The 22,769-nt window shown below is 37.6% G+C and overlaps 1 protein-coding gene across 4 annotated transcripts in view; it reads right to left on the bottom strand.

The window, feature by feature from the left end:
* The window catches only part of CPED1 (cadherin like and PC-esterase domain containing 1), a 137,806-nt gene that overhangs the window by 48,274 nt on the left and 66,763 nt on the right, over positions 1-22,769 (bottom strand). For all 4 annotated transcript variants that reach the window (XM_071733733.1, XM_071733734.1, XM_071733735.1 and 1 more), the window contains 4 exons: positions 19,351-19,418; positions 18,970-19,014; positions 16,930-17,116; positions 15,307-15,475 (listed from right to left, as the gene is read on the bottom strand). In XM_071733733.1, the coding sequence (XP_071589834.1) occupies positions 15,307-15,475; positions 16,930-17,116; positions 18,970-19,014; positions 19,351-19,418 (469 nt within the window). The remainder of the gene's footprint in view (positions 1-15,306; positions 15,476-16,929; positions 17,117-18,969; positions 19,015-19,350; positions 19,419-22,769) is intronic.

Here is a 22,769-nt window from a genome sequence, read left to right as displayed (position 1 = left end):
TCTGTGTTGTCCAATTAATTTAGAAAAGGAAGAACAAAAAAACAGTATTTGCCAAACTACATAATGTGCACTGTGTAATATGTTAAGACATTTTACCATTAAAAGTAAAAATTTCTTCAGTTTTTACTTGATCAGGTAAAGTTTGAATTGAATATATTCTTTTGTCTTGAGTACAACAGCTAGGGAATACTTGAAAGCTTTTAATGCTGCCAATAAAATAATTCTGGGTAGAAATTTTAGAGGTACATCAAGGTAACTACAACTGGTTGTGTACTTTGTTGCTCTCTTCATAAATGAGTGGAAAAGATATTCACAGCCTGAGGTCTGAATAGTTACCCAAGCATGATTACAAAATAAAAGCTCAGTCAACCCAGGACAGAACATCCAAATTCAATTTTCTCTCTAGCTTTTGATTACCTGTCCTGCTTATCAAGATTGTAACCTGGTAGGAATTGAAGAATATACACACCCTGTAAATTCACTGGAGGTACTTCCTGATATTCCATGTCTTTGACCTCCTTTGGCCACAAACATGTGTTCAGAAAAAGCCACCAAATGTGACTTATGGACATACAGAGAGAAATAAAAAAAAATAGGAAGACATAGTCTTTCTTTGCTTGTTCTGATTGTTCCAGCAGATTATTGAGTTCAACCAATCTGTAAAGACTTCAGGAAATCCCAATGTAAAAGTAGCTGAGAAGGCAGGATCCAAGCCCCATATATGTATCAGCAAATCCTTGATACATATTTATCAATGGCTCTGTGTAATCAATGAATCTGCTTCTTTGAATTAGAAATGTGATAATTCACATAAAATTGAGATAGAGCATTCATTTTTTCCTATGAAAAGGAAAAGAACAAAACAAGAAGTTTTTTCTTCAAGAAAAGAACAAACAAAAGAAGTTTCTAAAGAACAGGGCAATTTTCATAAATATAAAAGCATGTCATCATCAAAAAGAGCAAAAAGAATTGGAAGACAAAAGTCATTAGCATTGATAGCCACTACCAATGTATTTCTGTTTTAGGAATAAACAGATACTGACTGTCCTGAACATGGATAAAATGATACACAACCCAGACTTAATAAATTCTACTTAAGACTTTGGGCCTGCAAAGATGAAGACATATGGTATTATTCAGAACAAGTCATCCCACTGAATTCAATGTGAATGTCCCCAGTGTGTGAAGATAACCGTGCATGCCTCTTTGCAGAAAAATGCACTAAATCTTCATGTTTTCCCTCTGAAACCTCATCAAGCCATGGGGATTAGAGTTCCCCTCAAGTATTTTCTGTGACTTTTTGCTGTCGTTGTATTCCTGTTCAGTTTCTGCACTGTTAGCATTCCCTTTTGCCTAGAATGTACTTGGCAGCTCTTAGAAATTTTGGTAACATCAGAACCAGTTTCTAACACATCCACCCTCTCTTACTGACTTCAGAGAGCCAGTCTTTTAAAATTCTCAAGTGTCAATAGTCTATCCCCCAAAAATAAAAAATTATCACTCACCAAACAAAAATTGTGCCACCATTCTGTTAAGCATTGCAACCCTTAATAATACTATTATCACAAAATACATAATAATTTTACTTGGGAATGTTTTTAGTTTAGTTAAAAGAAAATAAATCCTAATTAATTTTTTTTCCCCAATCGCTTTTTGGCGTCCTTCTAAGTTTGGGGTTTTTTTTATTTTATTTATATTTTGCTTCTTTTGTACTTGCCATCCATGGTGAAAACATAGTCACATGGGGCATGTCTGAAGGAAGAAGAAAATAACAGGACAAAACTTAATAAAAAAGAAGTCCCTAAAATATCAGAGCAATAACTCCATAGGAAAGCACAAGCACTATTTATATTCCCAACCTATCACTGGTAAGAACTGAGGGATGTTGCAGCTGTCTCCAAATATTTTATAAATAAAAGCATCCTATAAGACATAGAAAGGACAAGCATAAATAAAACAATAATTCTACAGAAAAATAAGCCAGTTCCTTCTACCCAGAATGGGGATTCACCAAAGGCTGTGATTCATTTTAAGAAAATCTCAAAGTAAAAATGCCAGCCAGCCACGGGTTAAGTGAATTACACATATCCACAGACCCTTTAAACCTAATGACCTGGAGAAGACAATGTATCTTCACCATATCTTCTGAGTGCAAGTGAAAAAGGCTTTATTCTGCTCTTTTAGAATTATATCCCTTTTTCAGAGGGTTAGAGAGGGCAATGCTCATTTAGAGTCAAAGGAATGACAGTATGACAGGGTAAGACATCAGCCCACCTGTACCACATGCTACTCAAATTCTTTACTCAAGCCCATTCTTTACAGAGCCTGGTGGCTCATTGTCAGAGCTGTTTCACTTTTCATGCCACACTCAGACACTAAGCCACTCACAACTGGTCCTTCTTAAATAAACTCCAGAAGCCTTTGATCTGTTTTCTAAAAAGCTTCCCAGCAGATATTGGCATCTACTTTATTTTTCAGACAACACTGATGGAATGAGATTTATGAATAACTTCTGTCCTCTGAAACAGTCTGGTTGCAAGCAGCTGAGCACATGCCATTTACTGGAAGACTCAGGGTCAGCAAAAGAAGTTTCTTTCCTTCCTAAAATGTTTGGTAAAATGTATTTTTCAAGGTAAGAGCCACTATCAATTAGTCAACACACAGAGTAACAATTTCAGACTGAAGGTCCAACTGTGGTTGATGCTAACATTGAATACTTTTATCAGATAAAGGTGCAAGGCAGCTTCCTTCAGTGATGTTTTTAGTGACATTTTAAAATCAATTAATTTAATACAAAGTACAAGCATCATCTTCAGAGTGGCAAGTATCTGAGTTTCTAGTATGAGATACGAAAAAAAAAAAAAAAAAAAAAAAAAAATACAAAGAACGCTGAAAAAAAAAGTCCCCGGTTCTAAAATTATTTACCCTATAACTGAATACTATTCCTTTTTCCCCACTAAAATATTTGTTTCTCATACAAAGTTGTCCATGTAAATGAAAGGAGCCCAAAATATACAGAGGCTAGAAATGTTCCATCTGGAAAACATGCTCAATTCAACACTATAAAATGAGAAATAGAAGTGCATTTAATCATAACTATATCAACAAAAATATTACAAATGAATATACCAAAAATATAGTGAAGTAGACCACAGTAATTCTTTATAAAGAGATCTCATACTGCAAAACCTAGGGATCCAGATATAGCAGTAGTGAAATAGTTTTGTTTTCTCTGAAATACTCCCCCAACAAATACTTTTCAGCAAGGTTGACAGCTTCTTCAGCAAAAGGGCAAAAATTTATTCCAAGGGTGGCTGTAGATGCAGAAGTATGCAAATGATCTTTAGACTCCATTTACATTTCAAGATAATTTTCTTTCAGTAATTTTTCAGACCTCCAGAACACTCTTACTGAGCTACTCAAATATTCCATCTAGTTTCCTGGAAGGAATCCCACTTTTTCTCTATAAATTTAATTTTAAATGATCGCCATTTTTACTGCACCATCCTGTGACTATTTTATGCAGATCCTTATAAATGTTTAGTTTAATCTAAATAACTAAAAAACAGATTCACCCCATAAGATTTTCATTGATAACCTTTAAATTCAGAGACACCTGTACTGGCTGGAGGTCTTAGCCCAAAAAAAGGAACAAGGGTGGCCTTGCTTCTAACCTGATTGTGATTACTCTGATGTGACTGATTAAAAAAGTGCTTCCTTGTTTATACCTAGATACTGTAACCCTAGGCAAAATCAGAAAAACTTTTCCTGCATCATTTGTTCCATGCTCTTGAACGAGATGTTGCAATATGCTCTGTAAACATCTAACTTGACAACATTTATCACACAGGTGGCACATTCTATTTGTGCAGCTAAACAAAATAGGTTGAAACCACTCACACAAGAGTATTAAATGGCCTGAATTCCAGATGGCTCACTTGCTCCATAAAGTAACAGTATCTGCTGAGATGATCATGGCACTGTATTTCTTTTTTCTTACCAAATACATGCAGTAGGAAGTTTTCCTCTGCTCTTTTGTCATCTTCTTGCTGCTCTCTTATTTCATGACCTCTGAGTTAATCCTTCTGTTCTTCCTATTAGCAAGTTTAAGCAGGCAAACTTCAAACAGACTAGCGATGGGTCACAAGGTTTAATGGGCATGTAGATAATCATCTAAATTACATTTCTGGAGCTGATGGGCCAGACAGGCTTAGAGAGTAACTTTACCAGCTTTCACTGTTAATCAGCAAGGATTGTGTGTCTCAGTATGTATCTGCCTTTGCCTGCCTCCCTGAGGGGCTGGGTCATACTGACTGATTAGCAAAGGCAGCTGCATTAGCTTTCTGCTCCCACAAAGTGTGTTGTGGAGGCCCAAATGACTTGAAAGGCAAATGTGACCACAGCTCAAACACCAAGCACTCTCTTCTCATCACTGTGGAATTGCTGGCCTTCCTCTTGCAGATTATGATACTCGGCACAGCAGTTGTTGCCAATTTTCATGATCTGTTAACACTTAGGAAGCCTCATGCTGAAGGCTCTTCTTTCACATCTATTGTGGTATCATCAAGGGGAAAATTCAACAGGCTATTTCACATTTTCTGATGAGTTTGGGACCAAGAGCATGAGTTGAACTGAAAAGTATACAGTAATTGAACTATCAATAGTGAATGTCCTGGATTTCAGTTTTGAAACACTAACTGTAGACAGATAGATAGAGAGAATAACAGCTCTCTGTAGGATACAGACAATTTTACATCTACAGAAATAGCAATGGATGTCTGCTGTTAACCTGATTTTTTTCAGTGAAGACACAAAGTGAAGTGTATCGAATATGAGACTCCTTTTTTCTTATAGTAGTGGTTGTGTTTTGTATCTACCTTGATTCAAAAAAGGAACAAAAGCAGTTAAGGACTGGCTTCCTGACTTTGGTGGGACCTCCTCCATCTGGTAATAGGCTTATCTCACACAGTAAATGTTTCTCAATGATTCATTTTACTGCTCTTTATCAAGTTGTTAAATAAACACGAAACTAGAACAATTAAACTATGATTAGCCATGCAGTAAGCTTTCACTGTTTTACTTAGACAAAACAAGCAAAATTTCAGCAGTCAATAAAACAAAAAAACAAATTTCAGCAGTCAGTAAAACAAAAAACCACTTTTCATGTATTTAGCTTAGGTGTTAACCACCTAGGAAGCTAAGTAACTTTCTATTTTGGATCTCAATTAAGAACATTTTACAAGAATAAACTACTGAAGGACAAGGTAAAATAATCAAGAACATTGTTTTTTTATTTGCCTCTGCAGTTTTGAGAAAGGAAGTGTGATTCTGACTTTACGCAAGTTTTTGTAGATGGAACTATGAAACATCTATGGCTCTGGGACATAAGTACAATTCTTTCTGACTCATGAGAGGCTAAATGCTTCGCTAAGTTTCCAGTCCATGAAGCACACCACTCCTCAAACTTTTAAACTAGGGTAACCAAATTTTCTACTTTATCTGGGATAGCCCAGAATGTGAAGACTACCTATATTGTGATAAAACCTTCAGGTCTCAGTTTTGGTTCAAGTATGTGCTGTGACATGGGTTTATCCCATCTCCTATTTTTTGTGTGGCAGCGTGAGTAATTTACCCACTCCTGGTGCCACAGCATCCTTTGGCTCTTTCAGTAAGAATAAAAATGGTCAGACCTCTATGCCAGATCACAAAAACCACAGAAGGAATTTCAGTCATGTCACATCCTCTTTACCAACACAACGCACAGAGAAAACAACCTGAATTTCAAATATGCATTGTGAGCAGATAGCTGGAGAGGTGACAGCCTTTATGTGGAGCAGCAATAAATCACTTTTATCTCCATGGCTCTATTATACCACATGGATGACTTGAAGAACTACCCTTTTTGCTTATATTTTACCCAATCAGTATTCTAAGATTATCATTATAAGACCAGACAAATGACTCTGAAGAGTTATGGAGTCATTATTCTTTCTCATTTGCTTTACACTTAAATTGTCTTCCTAACAACCTGTACCCCCTATTCCACATTATAGCTTTCTAATGGCAAAACATCACCAATAATTTCCACTAGCATCAAAAGCTGATATGACCTAAACACAGTTATAATTTCTGGAGATGTCTTTACTGCAAACTCATTTTTTTGACCACATGTGCTAACAAAATAGGTCTAGTTAGTGTAGATCCAAAGTACATTGAAGTCAATGAGAGTCTTTTCTCTGTTCTAAATAAAGATATTTTTCTCTTCTTTTATTATTATAAATGTCACAAAAATGGGTACAGAAGCTGTTACTAAATCCAAACGACAGCCTGCTTGGAGAGTGTCAGAACTGGAAGAGCTGAGGTGTACTTGCCCAACTCTGCAATAAGTAATGTGCAACTTTTGTGTGCACTCAACTAGGCTCATAGTTCTATCATCTGTCCCTCATGATCTGTCTGCGAGCATGACAGAAAGTCTTGCAGACAGAATAAGCTTGAGTTCCAGAAACTGTGACACTGCATTATCCCAGATCTGGACTGTCCTGCTTGCCAGGCAGCAGTGGCACCTTGTTTTTTCCCTCTACTCTCACCAGCTTGTTCACAGCCAGTACAAGTAACTCGACAGCACTCTTCTGTCATGTGTGTAATTTAATGAATGCCACCATTTGCAAAAAATGTATCTGAGGCACCACAGAGACCTAGTGCATCACAGAAAGATACTGAAGTTTAATCTTATAACAGCAGCTTTGGTCCAGTACAAACTGCAACGACCACTTATTGAAAAAACACCAAAAAAACAGATACATGAACAGCATATACTTTGCAAATACTTTGTCCATGTGCATGTAACTGATTTGTCTGCAATTTACAACCTGGCAGTCTGGTCAGGGTTGTAACACTTTGTGTGCTGTCATACATTGCAAATTATTTCTAATTAATGAACCTTCTCTCCACAGATCAGGTACACTGACAGAATGCAAACACTGACACGGCTACTTACCTAAAACACAAGATAAGTATTTGAGTGAGGTTTCAAAAACTTTGGGTGACCTTTTCCTCTTCCACACCCTTTTCTATTACTGTACTTTTGAAAGTGTCATTGCACTTCATGGAGCTCATAAAAGAGAGCTGTGTAACTCATACTTTGCAGTTCTCATAGTTACGTGGCTCACCCAAAGACTTGTAAAGCTTCACACTTTACTGGGGAGTTAATTCTTATATCCTGCTATTGCACAGCTAGAAATGGAAGCATGGAAAAATGCAGACTCCCTAATTTAGCACAGTTAATGTAGGCAATGCAAAGCCTGAAAGCTAGAGCTGGGCCCACTGTGATGATTGAGATGGTTGAGCTGTGGGATCAAGAAAAACCAATGGCTGTTAGAGAATGACTAAGAGTCCCCAAGTAGATCATCTGTTCCTCTCCAGAGATCTCAGGTGCCTCCATGAGGTGATATCATTAGTACAGTACACAGGATATGTCTCAGGATCATTTGGCTCAGGGATGCATGCTAGGAGCTGCCTCTGCCTTCCCGGGGTCTGGCTCTAGCAGGGTCCTGCTCTTGCAGGCAGGGCCAGCCAGAAGGAAGCAGGTTAGTCAGACTGGGGCAGGATCGCCCCAAACACTCAGCCTCTAGGCTGGCCTCAGGCTGAGAAGATTTGAGCACATGGCTTCCTCTTTTCCCTGAAGGGCTCTAACCATTCATCTATCAAGCTGTACCTCTCCTGCTCATGCTGGACCACAATGAAGAAATACATGATGGAGGCACTGTGGAGGGCAGGGAAAGGAAAAAAAGAATAAGAACAAAAAAGTCTGTGATACATGGAATCTTCTGCTGAAGTTACGCTACCAGTTCTCTATCAAAATGTAATTGATTCCAGTGGTCTTGTACTATGCTGAAATCATCCAATATAAGAGAAAAAAAAAAGAAGCGTAAGCAAAAATCTGTTCAAAATATGTGGAGTGATTGCCTGATAACTTTGCACAAACCAAAACCCCCCTAGCTAAAAAGAGTTATATAAAACCAGATTTACTGATAAGCTTTTACAGAGAACAGTGTTGTCCCAGGAGCCTAATTGCCTATCCAGCTTTTTCTGTTGTCTGTCTCCTTTCACAGCCACCCACAATGCTTCAGTACTATTATTTAAATATAATCCTGTGGTTAAAGGCAAGGAATCAGAAAATCCTAGGTCTAGTCCAGTCTGTACTAGCAGTGGGCTAGATGGGGTGTACTAGTGTACTAGATGGGCTCAGTGGCAGCTCTGTGTCTACAGAATCTGCATCCAGAGCACTGTGCCTGTCTCAGCATCTCCCCCCCTCCTGCAGCACCCTAGGTAGCAGGTACTGCAAGGAATCTGTCAGACTGAAATGTCCAATCATACATCTGGCATCAGTGGGATCTTGTTCATCAGTTGCAATCATACAGGTCATAATTTGACACCTTAACATTTTTAGTGAGGTAATTATGAGTTTCTGCTTGGCTAGTTCCTGGGCAGATCCTCATCTTCTGTATCTTTAATGGGCCATGCACACCCATGAGATGACATCAGGAATTGTATGAAGGGGGAGAACAGGCTGAACACACAAAAGAGTGGAACTGCTCTGTCAGGTTGTTAAGCCTTATCTTTTATGGTTTTGTTCCTCACATAATGGAGGACATTTTTCTAATGACATTTTTCTATGGCAGCATAATAGCAAAATAACCATTAGAGTCAGGAGTCACCTAACAGTGTCTGGGATGGTGGAATGCTCTCAGTAAGACTGAGCTAAACTGCAAACACAGGGAAGAGGGAAAGGAAGAGGAGGAGATAGTTATTTTTCTATTGATCAGGTAGGAGGTGCTACAAATAGCACTAGCTGGTGTCAACAAATCCAATTCTGATGAAGAGGGATGTCACTCCTGTTTAAGAAATTCTTAACTTCAAGAGCACTGCCCAAGGAAAGGAAGCATAGGAAAAAATCAAGGCTGCAACCTACCTCAAAAAGTCTCTTCAGGAGCTAATTATTATAGCAATATAATACTTCCTCTGGCTATCACAAGTAAACTTAGTTCATTGATGTCATGTCAGTTATTATTTGCTTATAATTTTTGAAGCACTGAACCAGCATTCCCATGGATTGTCTCAAAGCACCAGTGGCAAGTTATCCATCCGTCAGTATTCTGATGTCCCATGTACAATGCATCATAATTATGACAACTGTAGCAGCTACATGGAAACATCCTCTTTCTTCTGCCTGACTCTGGTGGAGGTGTTTCCTGGAAAGTATCTGGTATTAATCTTGCAACACAGAAATTAACCCTCTACTTGCAAATGAGTTCAGTATACTTACTACTTACACCTCTACTCTCTAACCTTCTTAAATAGACTTTTTAGAAGCACCAAGTTGTGATATTAGATTTAGGTGCTTTTTCACTTTATAATTACAGTGAATGGTGATTACATGTCTCTTGATCTTTAAATGCTTTAAAACCTGTTGAAATAGTTTTTAGGTTTTCTAGAGCTTTTGTTTGACCACAAATATTTAGGCAAATTACTAACAATTTCAGTTTTATGCAAGTGAATTTACTCATTAGCACTGCCTAGAATATACAGTGGAAGAGCTGTATGTTTCAGTCAGGACAGGTGCTCCAGTGTAATTTGGAACTGCTCCCCTGAAAGTAACTTAACTCCGTTGTCATACAGCACTTGAACATATAACCCCCCAACACTATTTTTATTTTCTCTGGACTATCTCTCAGAACATTTTGTGGCTTTCACCTGCAATGCCTCCATTTTAACAATGTATTCAGTTGGCTGCACGTTTGTGCCTCCAGGTTATATGAACAACACAATTGTCTTTCCTGGTGAGTGGGTTGCAGGCACACAAACCCCCAAATAATTTATGCTATATTTAATAGATCAGTAGCAATACTAATGTATTTCCAGTGTTTTGTGTGTTTTCACCCATAAATCAATTCTGCAATTTCTGAACATGAAGTTCCAGTACATTTAAAACCAGGTTTCTCTTTTTTCTGTGCAGTTGTAACCATTCACTTGCAAAATCTTTCAACCCAAACTGGATGGGAATTTCTTCCTTGAAGAAAGCAAAAGCTGCCTTAAATAGCACACACTACCACTCTCCTGTGCCCACATGCTCATTCCTGTCTGCACTCACCCCCTCCCTTGAATTCATATAGAGAGATTGGGAGCCTTATCCTAGGAAAACGGCCATTTAAAAAACCCTAAACTTCACTAATCTGTTTCAGGAGTAGCTGCAGGCAAGGAAAGGGATGCTCAAATTGGCATTACTCCTGGAAAAAATGACTGCCATAGTATGCTCTTACCAGTGTTTCTGAAGAAAATTTAGAGTATATGCTTGAGTATTTTAGATCTAATAATGAGGGTCCTTTTTGCTTGTCCCAGCCCTTTTCCCCCCACCGAAATCAGAGTTGCACTCTGGACTGCACAATAACTAAAATCTCTAACTTAAAAGCTATGCCAACATAAATGTTAATCTCTTTCAATCAGATAGCCCTCTTTTAATCAAAACATTTTCCTTTGAAGAAAGCATATGCTTTTCTTTGTTTTTGTTGTGTTCTTGGGTTTTTTTTTAGTTTCCATAATCATAAAGCTTTAAGAAAACAGGAGAAAAAATAAAAACATTGAAACTTTTTTGCTTGTTTGTTTGCTTGTAGCATTTTTTTGTTGTTTTCTGAAAAATTCAAAACCACTAAAAAGTCTCTCACCAGCTCTGAGGCTAAAGAATGCAATGCATGATTGCTCCTGTAGTGGATATTCTTTTATTCTCTGACAGGGAAGTAAGCTAATATTGCAAACAAGATACAGTCTGTGTGCTAATATAATTAGGCAGTACACTGGGCTCCAGACATGCAATTTCTGTGTGTTTACAAGGAAGACACCCAAAGCCAGAGCTGCCAAGAAGGTCAACTGCTGGTACAACAACCACTGCAAAACCTAAGTCTGCACATGGCATCAGCACTGGCCTAAAGACAGGAGGGGGGTTTGTAACAAGGGTCAACAATCTAGTCCAGCTAATGTCAAATACAGAAGACACTAATGTGCTTCAAGACTGTCCTGCTACAGTGTAAGTTCTTTGTTTCTCTCCCAAATGTGTTTTTTTTTCATTTTTATGGACATGTATTATTTGCAAGATTCTTTGAAACCTTTGCCTGAAAGCACGAGGCAAACTGTTAATCCACCTTTCTATAACTGACAGTTTTTACTTGTACTGGCTGGTATGAAAGGCATTGTAACTGTAATGGCACACAGTTTAAAATGAAGTAAAAACATCTTATTTCCCTTAGAAAATTTGTACCTTGAGCTGAAAAAAATATCAGCATTCTCGTATCTTATGTTCAAAAAAAAAAAACTTCTTGTTTTTAAAAGGGCTTCATCCTTTCTAAAGGGTTTTCTCATCTCTAGCCCTCAAAGGCTGTTTAAGTATTATATAATGCCTAGGTCTTAATTGAGTTTTCATCAGTGGAAGCTTAGTAGACAGAAAGAGAAATCAACACCTCGTTGCTGGCCAAATGTGTTGCAGCCATTTGGTGCTCCCCAGTCAGCAATGTTATTCAAGTATCTCATTATCAGTTCCCTTGGAGTTCTTATGCCAACTGGACTCTAGGAAATTAATATGATAAAATGGTTTACAAAAATATAAGAAATAATGGTATTTAAGAATAAGATGTTAAAAAATCAGGAAAGTTTTTAAAGCTGTTCTCCTCTAAGTCCATCCTCTCAGATTTGACAAAGCTGTAGGACAGTCAGAGCTTCATTCCACTGCACTGGTTTTGGAAAGTATTTTTTCACACTTTGTGCAAATGCACAGAGAAAAAGAATGATACACACTGTGGCTCTAAAATATAATATTAGCTATCCATTATTCACAGTGCAAAAGTGAAACTAGACAAATAACAGCATTACTAAGCTACAAAAAAAACCCACCGAAAAAGTTCCCTCAAAAGACTAAATATGTGGCAGCAGGACACTATAGGGACAAAAGTTCAGTGTCGAGCAAGGTTCCCTAACCACACCACTGTTTACCTTTCATGATTGCAACTAGGTAAAGATTAACAGTCAAAGAGGCAGCATCCATACATTTCAAGTGAAGCATAGATAGATCTGTTTGCATTTTAAAGATAATGAGCAGTGCTAGAGTGAATAAAATATTTTTTCTTTTATGACAATGTGTATCTAATCTAGGATTATTCATTTTGAGGGTGATGTTGATTGCCTTGTCTTAAGAACTCATTGGTTTTTGCTGCTTGCTTTGTATTCTGATATCTTGGTATCGTAGCTTCACAGATGATAATGAAACAGCACCACTTCTCTCAAGGACACTTAATTTCAATATTGTCAATAATTACACAAAACTAAATTAAAGTAGAACCCAATAACCTCTCCATTTGCAGTCCAACCAATATTGTCAGAATACAGAACACACAATAAAAGGCAACTAAATCTGCTGGAGATGCTACAGTTTATCCCCTACTGATTTGGCTTAATGACAGTATTACAGCTGCTATCAAAAAGTAGAGGACATTATTTTTTCCCTTTTTAGGGGCTGCAAGGCTTGGAATTAGACACTTCTGAACTCAATAGCCTTGAAATTAATCCAGGATCATTCAACAGCATGAGAATTGTTAGAAGAATGGAAACAACATCCCGCTCTCTTGTCTTTTTATTGTAACCTTCCTTATAGTATCATCTTGCAGTGAAACCTGAATATCCTAATGGGATTAAACATAAAAGAAAGGCAGGAAAAAAATTCAGTGGATTAGAATTCTAACTCAAGCCTTTTGTGAGAAAGACCACACCACTGTCAGTGACCTTTCTCTCCCCATGTGTGATCCCAGTTGTGCCTAGTCAAGTGTCCAAATGAGACTCCATCAGTTCACGCTGTATTTATCCTTTTGCTCCTAAAACAGGTGTCTTGTTACGAAGAGAACAAGCATTCATGCCATTGATCAGGGTGTATTAACCAACCCTGCAAGAGTTCATAATGTTCTCTGGCATGAAAAGCAGAATGTAATGATGCTATTTAAATCCCGAGTTTGTATCGATAAAAAAAACACATTCTAAGCAAAAAGTAAAAAATTCTGTTCTAGTAAGTAGAGAAAAGGGTAAAAAATGCAGGCTTTACAGTGGTTTAGATTGCTATTTCTATCTCCAGCTTTTGTTTGCTTTTTTTTAAAATTTAATTTACTCTCTAAGTTTGCCTTTAACATATCTTTAAAAAATGTTGTTTTACTCAACTCACACTGTACCTTCACAGCCCTCGTTAGATACCACAAGAATGCTTTTCATCTCATGTTTACTCTGAACTCTTGAAGTCCTCCCTAGCTCTGAACAATTATATTAATTAGAGCAGTTATCCACAGATGAGCAGAGAACTGAGCTCAATCAAAAGAAACTTCTAAAACACTTTTCATTTTTATCGTTCTAGATCTCTTTGCCTTCACAACGCTTCAAAGATTAATACTCAGTCTCATAAATGTTATCAGAAAACATTAACAGCAATGTAAATGACAGTGTGGGAGGACGTGTGTGAGGCTGAATTCCTGTTCCTACAGCTGGATATATGCCCCAAACTGAGCAACAAAGGAGGTTTCCTTACATCTTGACAGCCATTGTGTTCTAATAAGGTAAATCCAGCTCAACCTATTACTGCTCTCTTTTTCATACTAATTTGCACCTAAGATGTCAGGCAAATTGTTGTACACCTGAACAGAAATATGGGGTATTATATATTTTTATTTTTATTTGTTTTGCTGTAGCAACTTCTAGATCTAATGCTGAGCCAGTACAAAGAAAAGAAGATGACCCCTGACCTTTCAAGTTTGTAAGATACATGTAAGAGAAGAGATGAAGAATAGGCAGAGGGATAGTCATCACTGTAAACATGGACTCAGACCAGCAGTCAGTAGGGTATGACTATTAGACATATTTTCTGACAGTTCTGATTTGCAGATTGACATAATTATTATCAACATACAAGTTTCTATCAATATTTATAATCTCTGGTTCCTGTTTTAAACCTCAGGGCTTATTTCTCCACAAGAAAATAAAAATGCCTCTTTACCTGTTCCATCACCATAAAGCACTCTGCTCTCCCCAGCCCCAGAAACCCAACCTCTACTGCAGTATATAAAAAGGAACTCCATAGAGGAAGTATGTTTTTAAAAAATTATACACTGATGCATAAAAATCTTCACAAAGAAGTTAAATGAAGATAGGATTAGACATTTGACATAAGAATTGATGATACTTTCAACGCTGCGGTTTTGAAAATCCTGCTTTTTGGTTGCAGAATAAACTGTGAAAACTTATGTTCCTCTTGGATGGTCTAATATTTAGAATGAATCCATGAAACCTTTTAATCTGCCTAAAATCCCACAGACAGAAGCACTGCCCTTGATTATCCTTTACTATGTCACTTTCCTCTTTGAATACATTGGTTTATCTTTGCCCACCACATCAAGTAACAATGTTTAATCCTCAAATTTTAGAATCCAACCAAACAGCTCTGCCCAAGTCAGTATCCCACATTTTCTACCTGATGAATATATTTATCACCAGTTTCACTAACTGAAAACTTAACTGTTAATTTCTTTCATTATCTTTTTTCCAATTTTTGTCTAATTCATTTCCCATTCCCCAGCCTCTTTTTAACACTACCTGAGAGATTCACATTCTTTTTCACTGAAGAGAACCTCTGTTTCATAAGGATTGTCATTTGTTAGGAGTAATTTATTGCACTCCCAAACTTATGTAAATGTGATTTAAGTGACGACCATCCCTTCCTTTGGAATAATGGGGTTTTTTTCATCGTGTTTCTTCATCTTCTAGAATAAACACTTTTCATTCATGAATTATCTAGTAGCTTTGGTTTTGAACTCTAGTAAACACACCATCACAAATACCTTTTCTGGTGAACGCATTTCCATGTCTCAGTGTCATATACAGAGAGTTGTGAAAACTGCATCATGCCCACCGTGCTGTACAGAGAGATTGTTTTATCACAGGAAAACAAAAGCTCTCTAATGGATAAGATTTTGGCTGACTAAAGTAAGGATTAACTAGCTTGGAACTCTCAAGCACACGGTAGTTGCAACAGGTACTGATGCTGGACTTAGTTTTTATACATGAAGTTCTATATTTCACACAATTATAGCATTTAGAACACAGCAAATCTCAGGAAAACTGACTCAACACAACTTTGTCCCATATAACCTAATTTACACGATTGCACAAACAGAACAAGTTAATTTCACTATCAATTTGTATAGGAAAAGAGTACAGAGACAGTACCTGAACAAACCCACACATCATGTAGTCATCAAACAAAGGCAAACTGGGGCGGTCCTCTCGAGAAATCGTAATTTTGTAGCTGCTCACAACTTGAGGGCTGGGCTGGGAATCATCTGTTACAAGAATGACAACTCTGTTCAATCCAAGGCCAAGGGGGTAGCTAGCAAAGCTGCAAGGCAAAACAGGAAAGGGGTGGAATAAACAGTAGAGAAACAATGATTTACACTATTTTCTTTATGGCTGCTGAACTCTACTTGCATCTTGAAGCTTCTGTTTCTAACATTTTCTTTCTCTTACAAAATACATATGATTTTAAATAAAAGTGTGAAACAAGATCTGTAAAAATTTACAGTTCTTTCAGGAAGACAAAATACCATCAGTGAAACTCAGCGAAAACAGTTCCAGTGGCAATGGAAACATTTCTCACATGTATTCTGTGAATGAAGACATTAGGGACAATAATTTCTGGCAGGTCCAAGTTTGTGGTGAACTCAGCACCAAGGAAAACAAGATCTGAGGTGTAATCTAGTCATTGAAATTGTCCACTAGCCAAATGTGATGGAGTCACAGACAAACTCAGAGTGACAGACAAGCAAAGCTGGACTGTACTATTCTACCCTTGGCAGGAAAATGAGAAATGCTGAAAGATACAGCACCTGCATGTCCAGGGATTTTACTTTTCAGTGTAAAAGCTGTATTGCTGTTCCATTTTCCTTTTACAAGAAAGATATTTCTTTAGTTTTCCACATGTGTCCATGTTGACTGTCGTGTTAACATAAAAATACTAAAAAGGTGGGTAGAAGAATTTCATGCAAGCTTCTTTGGAAGCGAAAACTGAAGACTAATTTCTTGTTGAAAAGAAAGGAAGACTATTAGGCTTTAGATCAGTAACAAGTGTACAGACTTCTTGGTTACTAGCAGACATTCTAGAGCAAAGCATCTGCTTCATAGCTGGTCAAAAGATGGTGTGTTGAGGGCTGTTGATCAAAAGCCAGCTGAATAAGAGCCAGGAGTGTGCTCAAGTGGCCAAGGTGTCTCTTCTGGCTTTTATAATAGTGTGGCCAGCAGGATAAGGCAAATGATTGTCCCCCCTGTGCTCAGTACTGCTGAGGCCACACCTCAAATACTGTGTTCAGTTTTGGGCCCCTCACTACAAGTGCTGGAGCATGTCCAAAGAAGGACAACAAAGTTGGCAAAGGTCTAGACACAAATCTCATGAGGAGCAGCTGAGGGAACTGGGGATGTTTACTCTAGGGAAAAGGAGGCTGAGGGGAGACTTTGTCACTCTACAATAACCTGTAAGGAGGATTTAATGAGCTGGGAGTTGGTCTCTTCTCCCTAGTAACAAGTGACAGAATAAGAGGAAATGGCCTCAAGTTGAGAGAGTTGCTAGAAACTTCACACTCTGAAAAGCTAAGGTTAATTATCATTTAGAACATATTACCATTGCCTTCAGGACATTGACAAAAAAATACAAATTTCTGAGTGTTCAGCTCCCTCTGATTGTCCTGTGATTAATCTACAGGCATTCTCTGCTTCTGGAAACACGAATCAATTCTGTAATATCCTGACATATTTCCAAAGGACATTTTTATTTTTTACACTCATAATTTTCTCTCATACCTTGGCCCTTTCTTCTCATCAAGGTGCACTTGGCATTGACAGTTGGAGGGTTCTGCTCCTATCCTCACTGTCACCGTGTCGAATGGGACTTCTGCGTAGTATTCTCTGATCTTTGGGTTAAACTGAGGATTCAAGTCCAGCTGTGGACTGGTGAAGATCTGCCTGATATGAGATAGGGTATCTTTATCTGTTCCAAGAAGGCATCAAAGAAAAAACTGTGAAATGTATGAACATTTTTAAGTAACATGCAACTTCTGGCAGATTGATAACACATGCAGTGGCAAGATGTTTAATGCCTGGTCACTCTAAGACTGATAATCCCATTGCAAAGTCTTAATGGAGTTTCTATCAGCACTTGAGACAAATTTTTACAGCTTGGAAAGAGTTTAATCATTTAGTGCCCAATGATTCTAGTCAGACTCACAAAACTCAAAGGCTGAGTAAGCCTTTGAAAATGCAAGGATTAAGACTGAAAGATCCTGCCTCTAGCTGGTTATCTGAAACTTAAAGAAGAGTTAGGCCAAAATTCATAACCTACTTAGGTACCAGCCTGTGTACAGGGTTTATGTACATATCTAATTGCCAATAAAAATCAAAATAAGTGATACATTCTCTTACTGTTCATAAGAACAAGTCACATGGAGATATCTAGACACGTAGGGTCATTTGCAGTGCAGCTGGAAGAATTAAAAATTATTAAAATTCTTAAATCAACAAATTCCAGCCCCTTCCCTTTGTATGAAATCTCCACAATCAGATCCTATTTGCTCAAATGTATCCTTCATTTTGTAGTGTTTGCCAAATGACTCATGAGAATAATTATTTGCTGGCAACCCACTTATGACAAATATTTTAATCCAGCCTATTGGATTCAGATTTACAGTATAATTACACATTCAGAACTTGCCTTCCACATGTATTCTCTAGTATGTGTTTAAAACTCTATTTCAGAAATACTCCAGCCAGAAAATTCTTTAACTATAATACCTGAAAAATCTTGTGGCTTAAAACTGGCTTAAAAGGGTCATAAAGAATGCAAGCAGTTCTGTGTGAGCCTTGAGAAACAACAGGGCAATTTCAGCACTCTCTCACATGGATTAAAGGAAGTTATTCCACTGGAAAAGCATAATTTGGGCTAGATTTGGAGGGCAATAGAGGCTTATAAATTGACACACAGACAAGGTATTTGAAATAACCCCACGGAATGGTATAAAGAGCTCTCCAGATTATATATTCCTTACCTAGAAAGTTTATCTCACTACTAATTAAAAATTAAGATGAATTTTCAACATAAAATTAATTGAGGTATTTTCAATATCAAAGATCATGCAATCAGAATTGTGATCCCAGTCAGCAACTCCAGGAGTGTTCATGGCCTCTGACTGACACAGAGAAGTTCCTGGATGCACCACATCAGCAGGAGATGGGCAATGAGGCTCTATGGGTAGAAAAGACTTTCCATCACAGAACTATGTCATATTTAGAAAGCAACCCCTCACATAGTGTCATTGAGGAAGGAAGCAGAAAGTACTGCTCTCACCCAAGACAAATATACTTTAAAACTTTAAAAATCTTCAAATATACTTTAAATATATCTATAAGCAGATTTTTTCAAAGTCTTAAGTCTTAAAATCACTTAAGTGGCTCTTTAAAGCTCCACCATTGAGCTGAAGATGAGACCTACACAAGGCTAGTTAAACTTCATACAGGTTTAGAGGTTATTCCACAAGAACAAGTGCATGCTAAAGTTCTTGAAAATAAGGGGCAAAAGTATATTGAAATGCAGCAAGGAACCAATGAGTGTTAAATACTCCCATTAGTACCCATGCATGGCAATGTTTAACTTTGTGCTTGAGGCTTATTTAACATAATAGCCTATTGAGTGATTCATAAACATTCTTGATACTTAAAATTCCTTTTTTATAATTTTACATAACTGCCTGTAGATACTCCATTCACTGAAAGTTTATGCTGAAAAAACCAAGAAATTTTTACAAGCCATCTCTCCCCCCTTAGTGGTCTAGAAAGACCTGGACTTACCATAACTGCATAGCCTTTCTTTAGTCTTAATGGCATTATATAATGCTGAAATATAAACAGAAACAATTAATAATTCTCTGCTCTAAGCCTGATTCACAATCCTATAAGAGAAGGAATACTCATTATGTTACTCACAAAAAACCCCACAGTGTACTTTTATTCTTTTCAGTCTGAGATCTTTGCTTTAGGCTCATGAACACTTCTCAAAGGCTCAGCTAAACAACTTACACAGATAAGAAAGAAATTAGTCTTTTATATGCAGTAAGCCAAGACCTTCCAGCTAGAATGCAAAACGATGTAATCTAAATCATACCTGTTATTGGAAGTAGTACAAATAGGAAAAGCATACCAGATATAAGAGACCTTACTCTGATCCCTTACCTTCATGATTCTTCCTGAAGTCAGAAAGAGTCTTCTGCTTAGGATGTGAATTTTCTTGAGAAGAATGCCTGTCAATTCAACAGCAGACATATTTTTACATGAATGGAAGGAACAGAAATAATGGAACATTTTTCAAAAACTTTTTTATGGCAACTGAGGGCAGGTAGTATTTTAATATTCTCTATGGAAAGAGGAACCTTCTGGATTCACGTTATCAGCATTCACACCTAAATGACTGTCACAGAAAATACAGATTCCATAACACATGGTAGGGTTTTACATGAAAAAAGAAAAAACAAATACATTTCAAAACACAGTTGAATCACTGGGAGAAAGAAGAGTGGATATAGCCAAGAGAAATGAACCTAAACCCTATCTCTTAACTGCTTGTATGATGCCTTTTTGTACATATTTGAGGTTAAAGTTAGACTTTGTTCAAAAGCGATTACATACAAATGAAGGCCTGAGTCAAGGTGAATATCTGTACTGACATTAGCATGAATTCATATAAAGGAACATCTACCTGTTTTGACTTGTTTACTAATTCAAAACAAATCACAGTATCAACATCCAGAGCATATAAATATATAAATTCTCAGTGAAAAAAGACAAATCAGTTGCAACAATTCACTAACATGCCAGTGGTGCCCTTATTGCTAACTGTATATTTTTCCTTTCATACAGCATGTTGGGTGTATAGTAGAGGAAAGGCAGTAGATTTCTCTCCAATCCATGTACTGGACCTCTGGCTGATAATCTTTTTTCAGAGCTCCATTAGCATTTCTTGAAGCCTTCACATTTCCTCCCAGTGCTTTCCATAGAAGTTGCCATAAAGCAGCCTCCCAGATACCACTGCCCACACAATGTGGGTTTTAAAAGACATGAAGTCACTGTGAGTGCCAAGGAGGGGAGGTGGCAATACAGTTCTGTGCACCCAGCCATCTCTAATGTTTCAACAGGAGCTGCTGGAAGCAATATTGGGGTCAATCATGTTAAAAGGTAAAGTGGACAATAATAAAACAGGGAATTCTGCAATATCTTGATAAGGAAAGAAGCAGCTGGAAGATCTCTGTGTGTGCATGAAAATGTAGTTCTGAGTTTGTAATGTTTAGACACTGCCCTAATTTCATGCACATTCATGACCTTTTTCAAAGGAGGTACTAAACATATCAGTTCGCTTTTCAAGATGTAACTTTGCATGCCCCTTTCTGATTGACTGCTTGCCAACAGCTACCACCTGTCGAATACATTTTCCTTTTTGCTGTTCTTCTCTGAGTGCCCAGTCTCAAACCCTACTGTGAGGTGAGAACAAGATGTCTTAACTCTTTTGTTTAGCCAGAGGACACCTCAGAAGTGTAGCAGCCAACACTGCAAGGTCCAGGTTCCCAGAGGAACAACATAACCTGTACATGTCAACCTTGTAAAGAGATTGCAATTATCATCAGAATATATTAAGAGACATATAATAACTCTATATAACTATAGATGAGTATAAAGTGTAATATTTAGAACTGATATTACAGAATGATACTCAGATTACTGTATTTATGGAAATATATTTAGATAAGTGTGGCCAGCAGGACTAGAGAATTGATTGTCCTCCTGTACTTGGCAGGACCTCAGATACTGTGTTCAGTTTTGGGACCCTCACTACAAGGACATTGAGATGCAGGAGTGTGTACAAAGAAGGACAAGAAAGATGGCAAAAGGTTTAGAGCACAAGTCTTATGAGGAGAGGCTGAGAGAACTGGCGATGTTTAGTGTGGAGTAAAGGAGGCTGAGGTGAGATCTTGTCACTCTCGACAACTATCTGAAAGAGGTTATAGTGAGGTGGGTGTTGGTCTCATCTCCCATATAAAAAGTGATAGAATGAGAGGAAACAGCCTCAAGGTACACCAGGGGAAGTTCAGATAGGACATTGGGAAGAATTTTTCTACCAAGAAGGATTTTTGGCCATGGATTTTTCATGAGGGTATTTCTTACACCAAATGATGTTTCTCGCGTTGATCATCAAAAGAAAAATATGAAATTGCAACCTCAAGAGTAGGATTTGTTTCCTGGCATTTAATGCCAACTGCCTCTCTCCTTTCCTCCTTCCCTCTGTCTCTTTCTTCCCATTGCAGATCAGTTATCTTATTCCTTACTTGCTGTGGTCTTCTGACACACAGTCAGAACCACGCTTATTTCTCAAACTGTCCAGGTGATGAGCACGACTGAGTTAAACTTCAAGAAATTATTTTCAAACCAAATTCACTTTGAGGGCTGCTGCTCCTATGTTTACCTAAAAAAAGGCCTGCTTATGGGAAGCGGGTGACACTTTTCCAAGTATATCAGTGGATTTCATAAAAGCATTTGCACCTTTATTGACCTACTTAAGTTTAGCTTTTCTTTCTAATCTGCCTGCCTCACGCTACCCTGATGCCTGACACATCCAGACATATTTGCCACTGTACTTCATAGCCCCTGTTCTAAAAGAGGGTATAATGATGTCCATCTTAGTCATATCACAAGTTGAAATTGCATAGAGTTGAAAAACAGTGCAAAAATAATGCACTGTTAGGTTGTGCTCATGATAGGTTGTACCATCCCACAACTTTCAAAGAACTTCGTCATATTTTTTATCAATACATTTGAGACTGTCATTCTCACCTAGGCTGTAATCATCTCATTATAGTTCGAGATGAGTTTCAGGAGTTCTTCCTTCTGTGTGGGAATTCAGAGAGTTCACTAATAAAATTTAAGGTTTCTGTACAAGTCACGTAGATGAAATGGGTCAAGAAAAGCATACCAGGAAACTTCTTCTGGTTCTATCCTATGAATTAACGATCAGTGAACAGAGTAAGTGTACAAGATCAAAAGCAGAAGTCAGAGTTTTTTCCCATAAGTATCTTGTCAGATTGGACAGTCAGCTATGCAAATCACTGGCTTTTATAAATGGAAATACCAGTTTTGCAAAGGCAGAGAAATCAAAACTATTAAATAAGTTAACCAAACATCCTGGCCTTAACTGAAAAAATTCAGGAAAATTTTTCTGATATAAAAACTCATCAGGGCCAGTAATCTCACAAAAGATTAATCAAACCTCAAAGAGAAAGCATAACTGAGTTATTTGGGGAGTAAGCTCTACTAAGCTCTTTCTTCCTTGCAATTAAGTATAATTACCTGCATATCTGCCACATGCATCATGATCACATGGATGTAGCTATAGGAGTGGAAGATTATGATTTAGCAATATCAAAACACACATTTTTATTATATAGTGAGCAAATAGAATGGTATTACTAACTTAGCCATTGCAGAAAAATACACTGCAAAGAAGTAATTTTGCCTATGGCCTGGAGAAAGGTCATGGTGCTTCTACATACTTATACACATATGACAATGCTCAGCTTGAAGATAAAAAAAGAGGCCAAGGGGCT

Source organism: Heliangelus exortis, chromosome 1 (genome assembly GCF_036169615.1).
Source record: "Heliangelus exortis chromosome 1, bHelExo1.hap1, whole genome shotgun sequence".
In the NCBI taxonomy this organism is placed as follows: domain Eukaryota; kingdom Metazoa; phylum Chordata; class Aves; order Apodiformes; family Trochilidae; genus Heliangelus; species Heliangelus exortis.
This window is presented reverse-complemented; position numbering and strand designations above follow the sequence as displayed.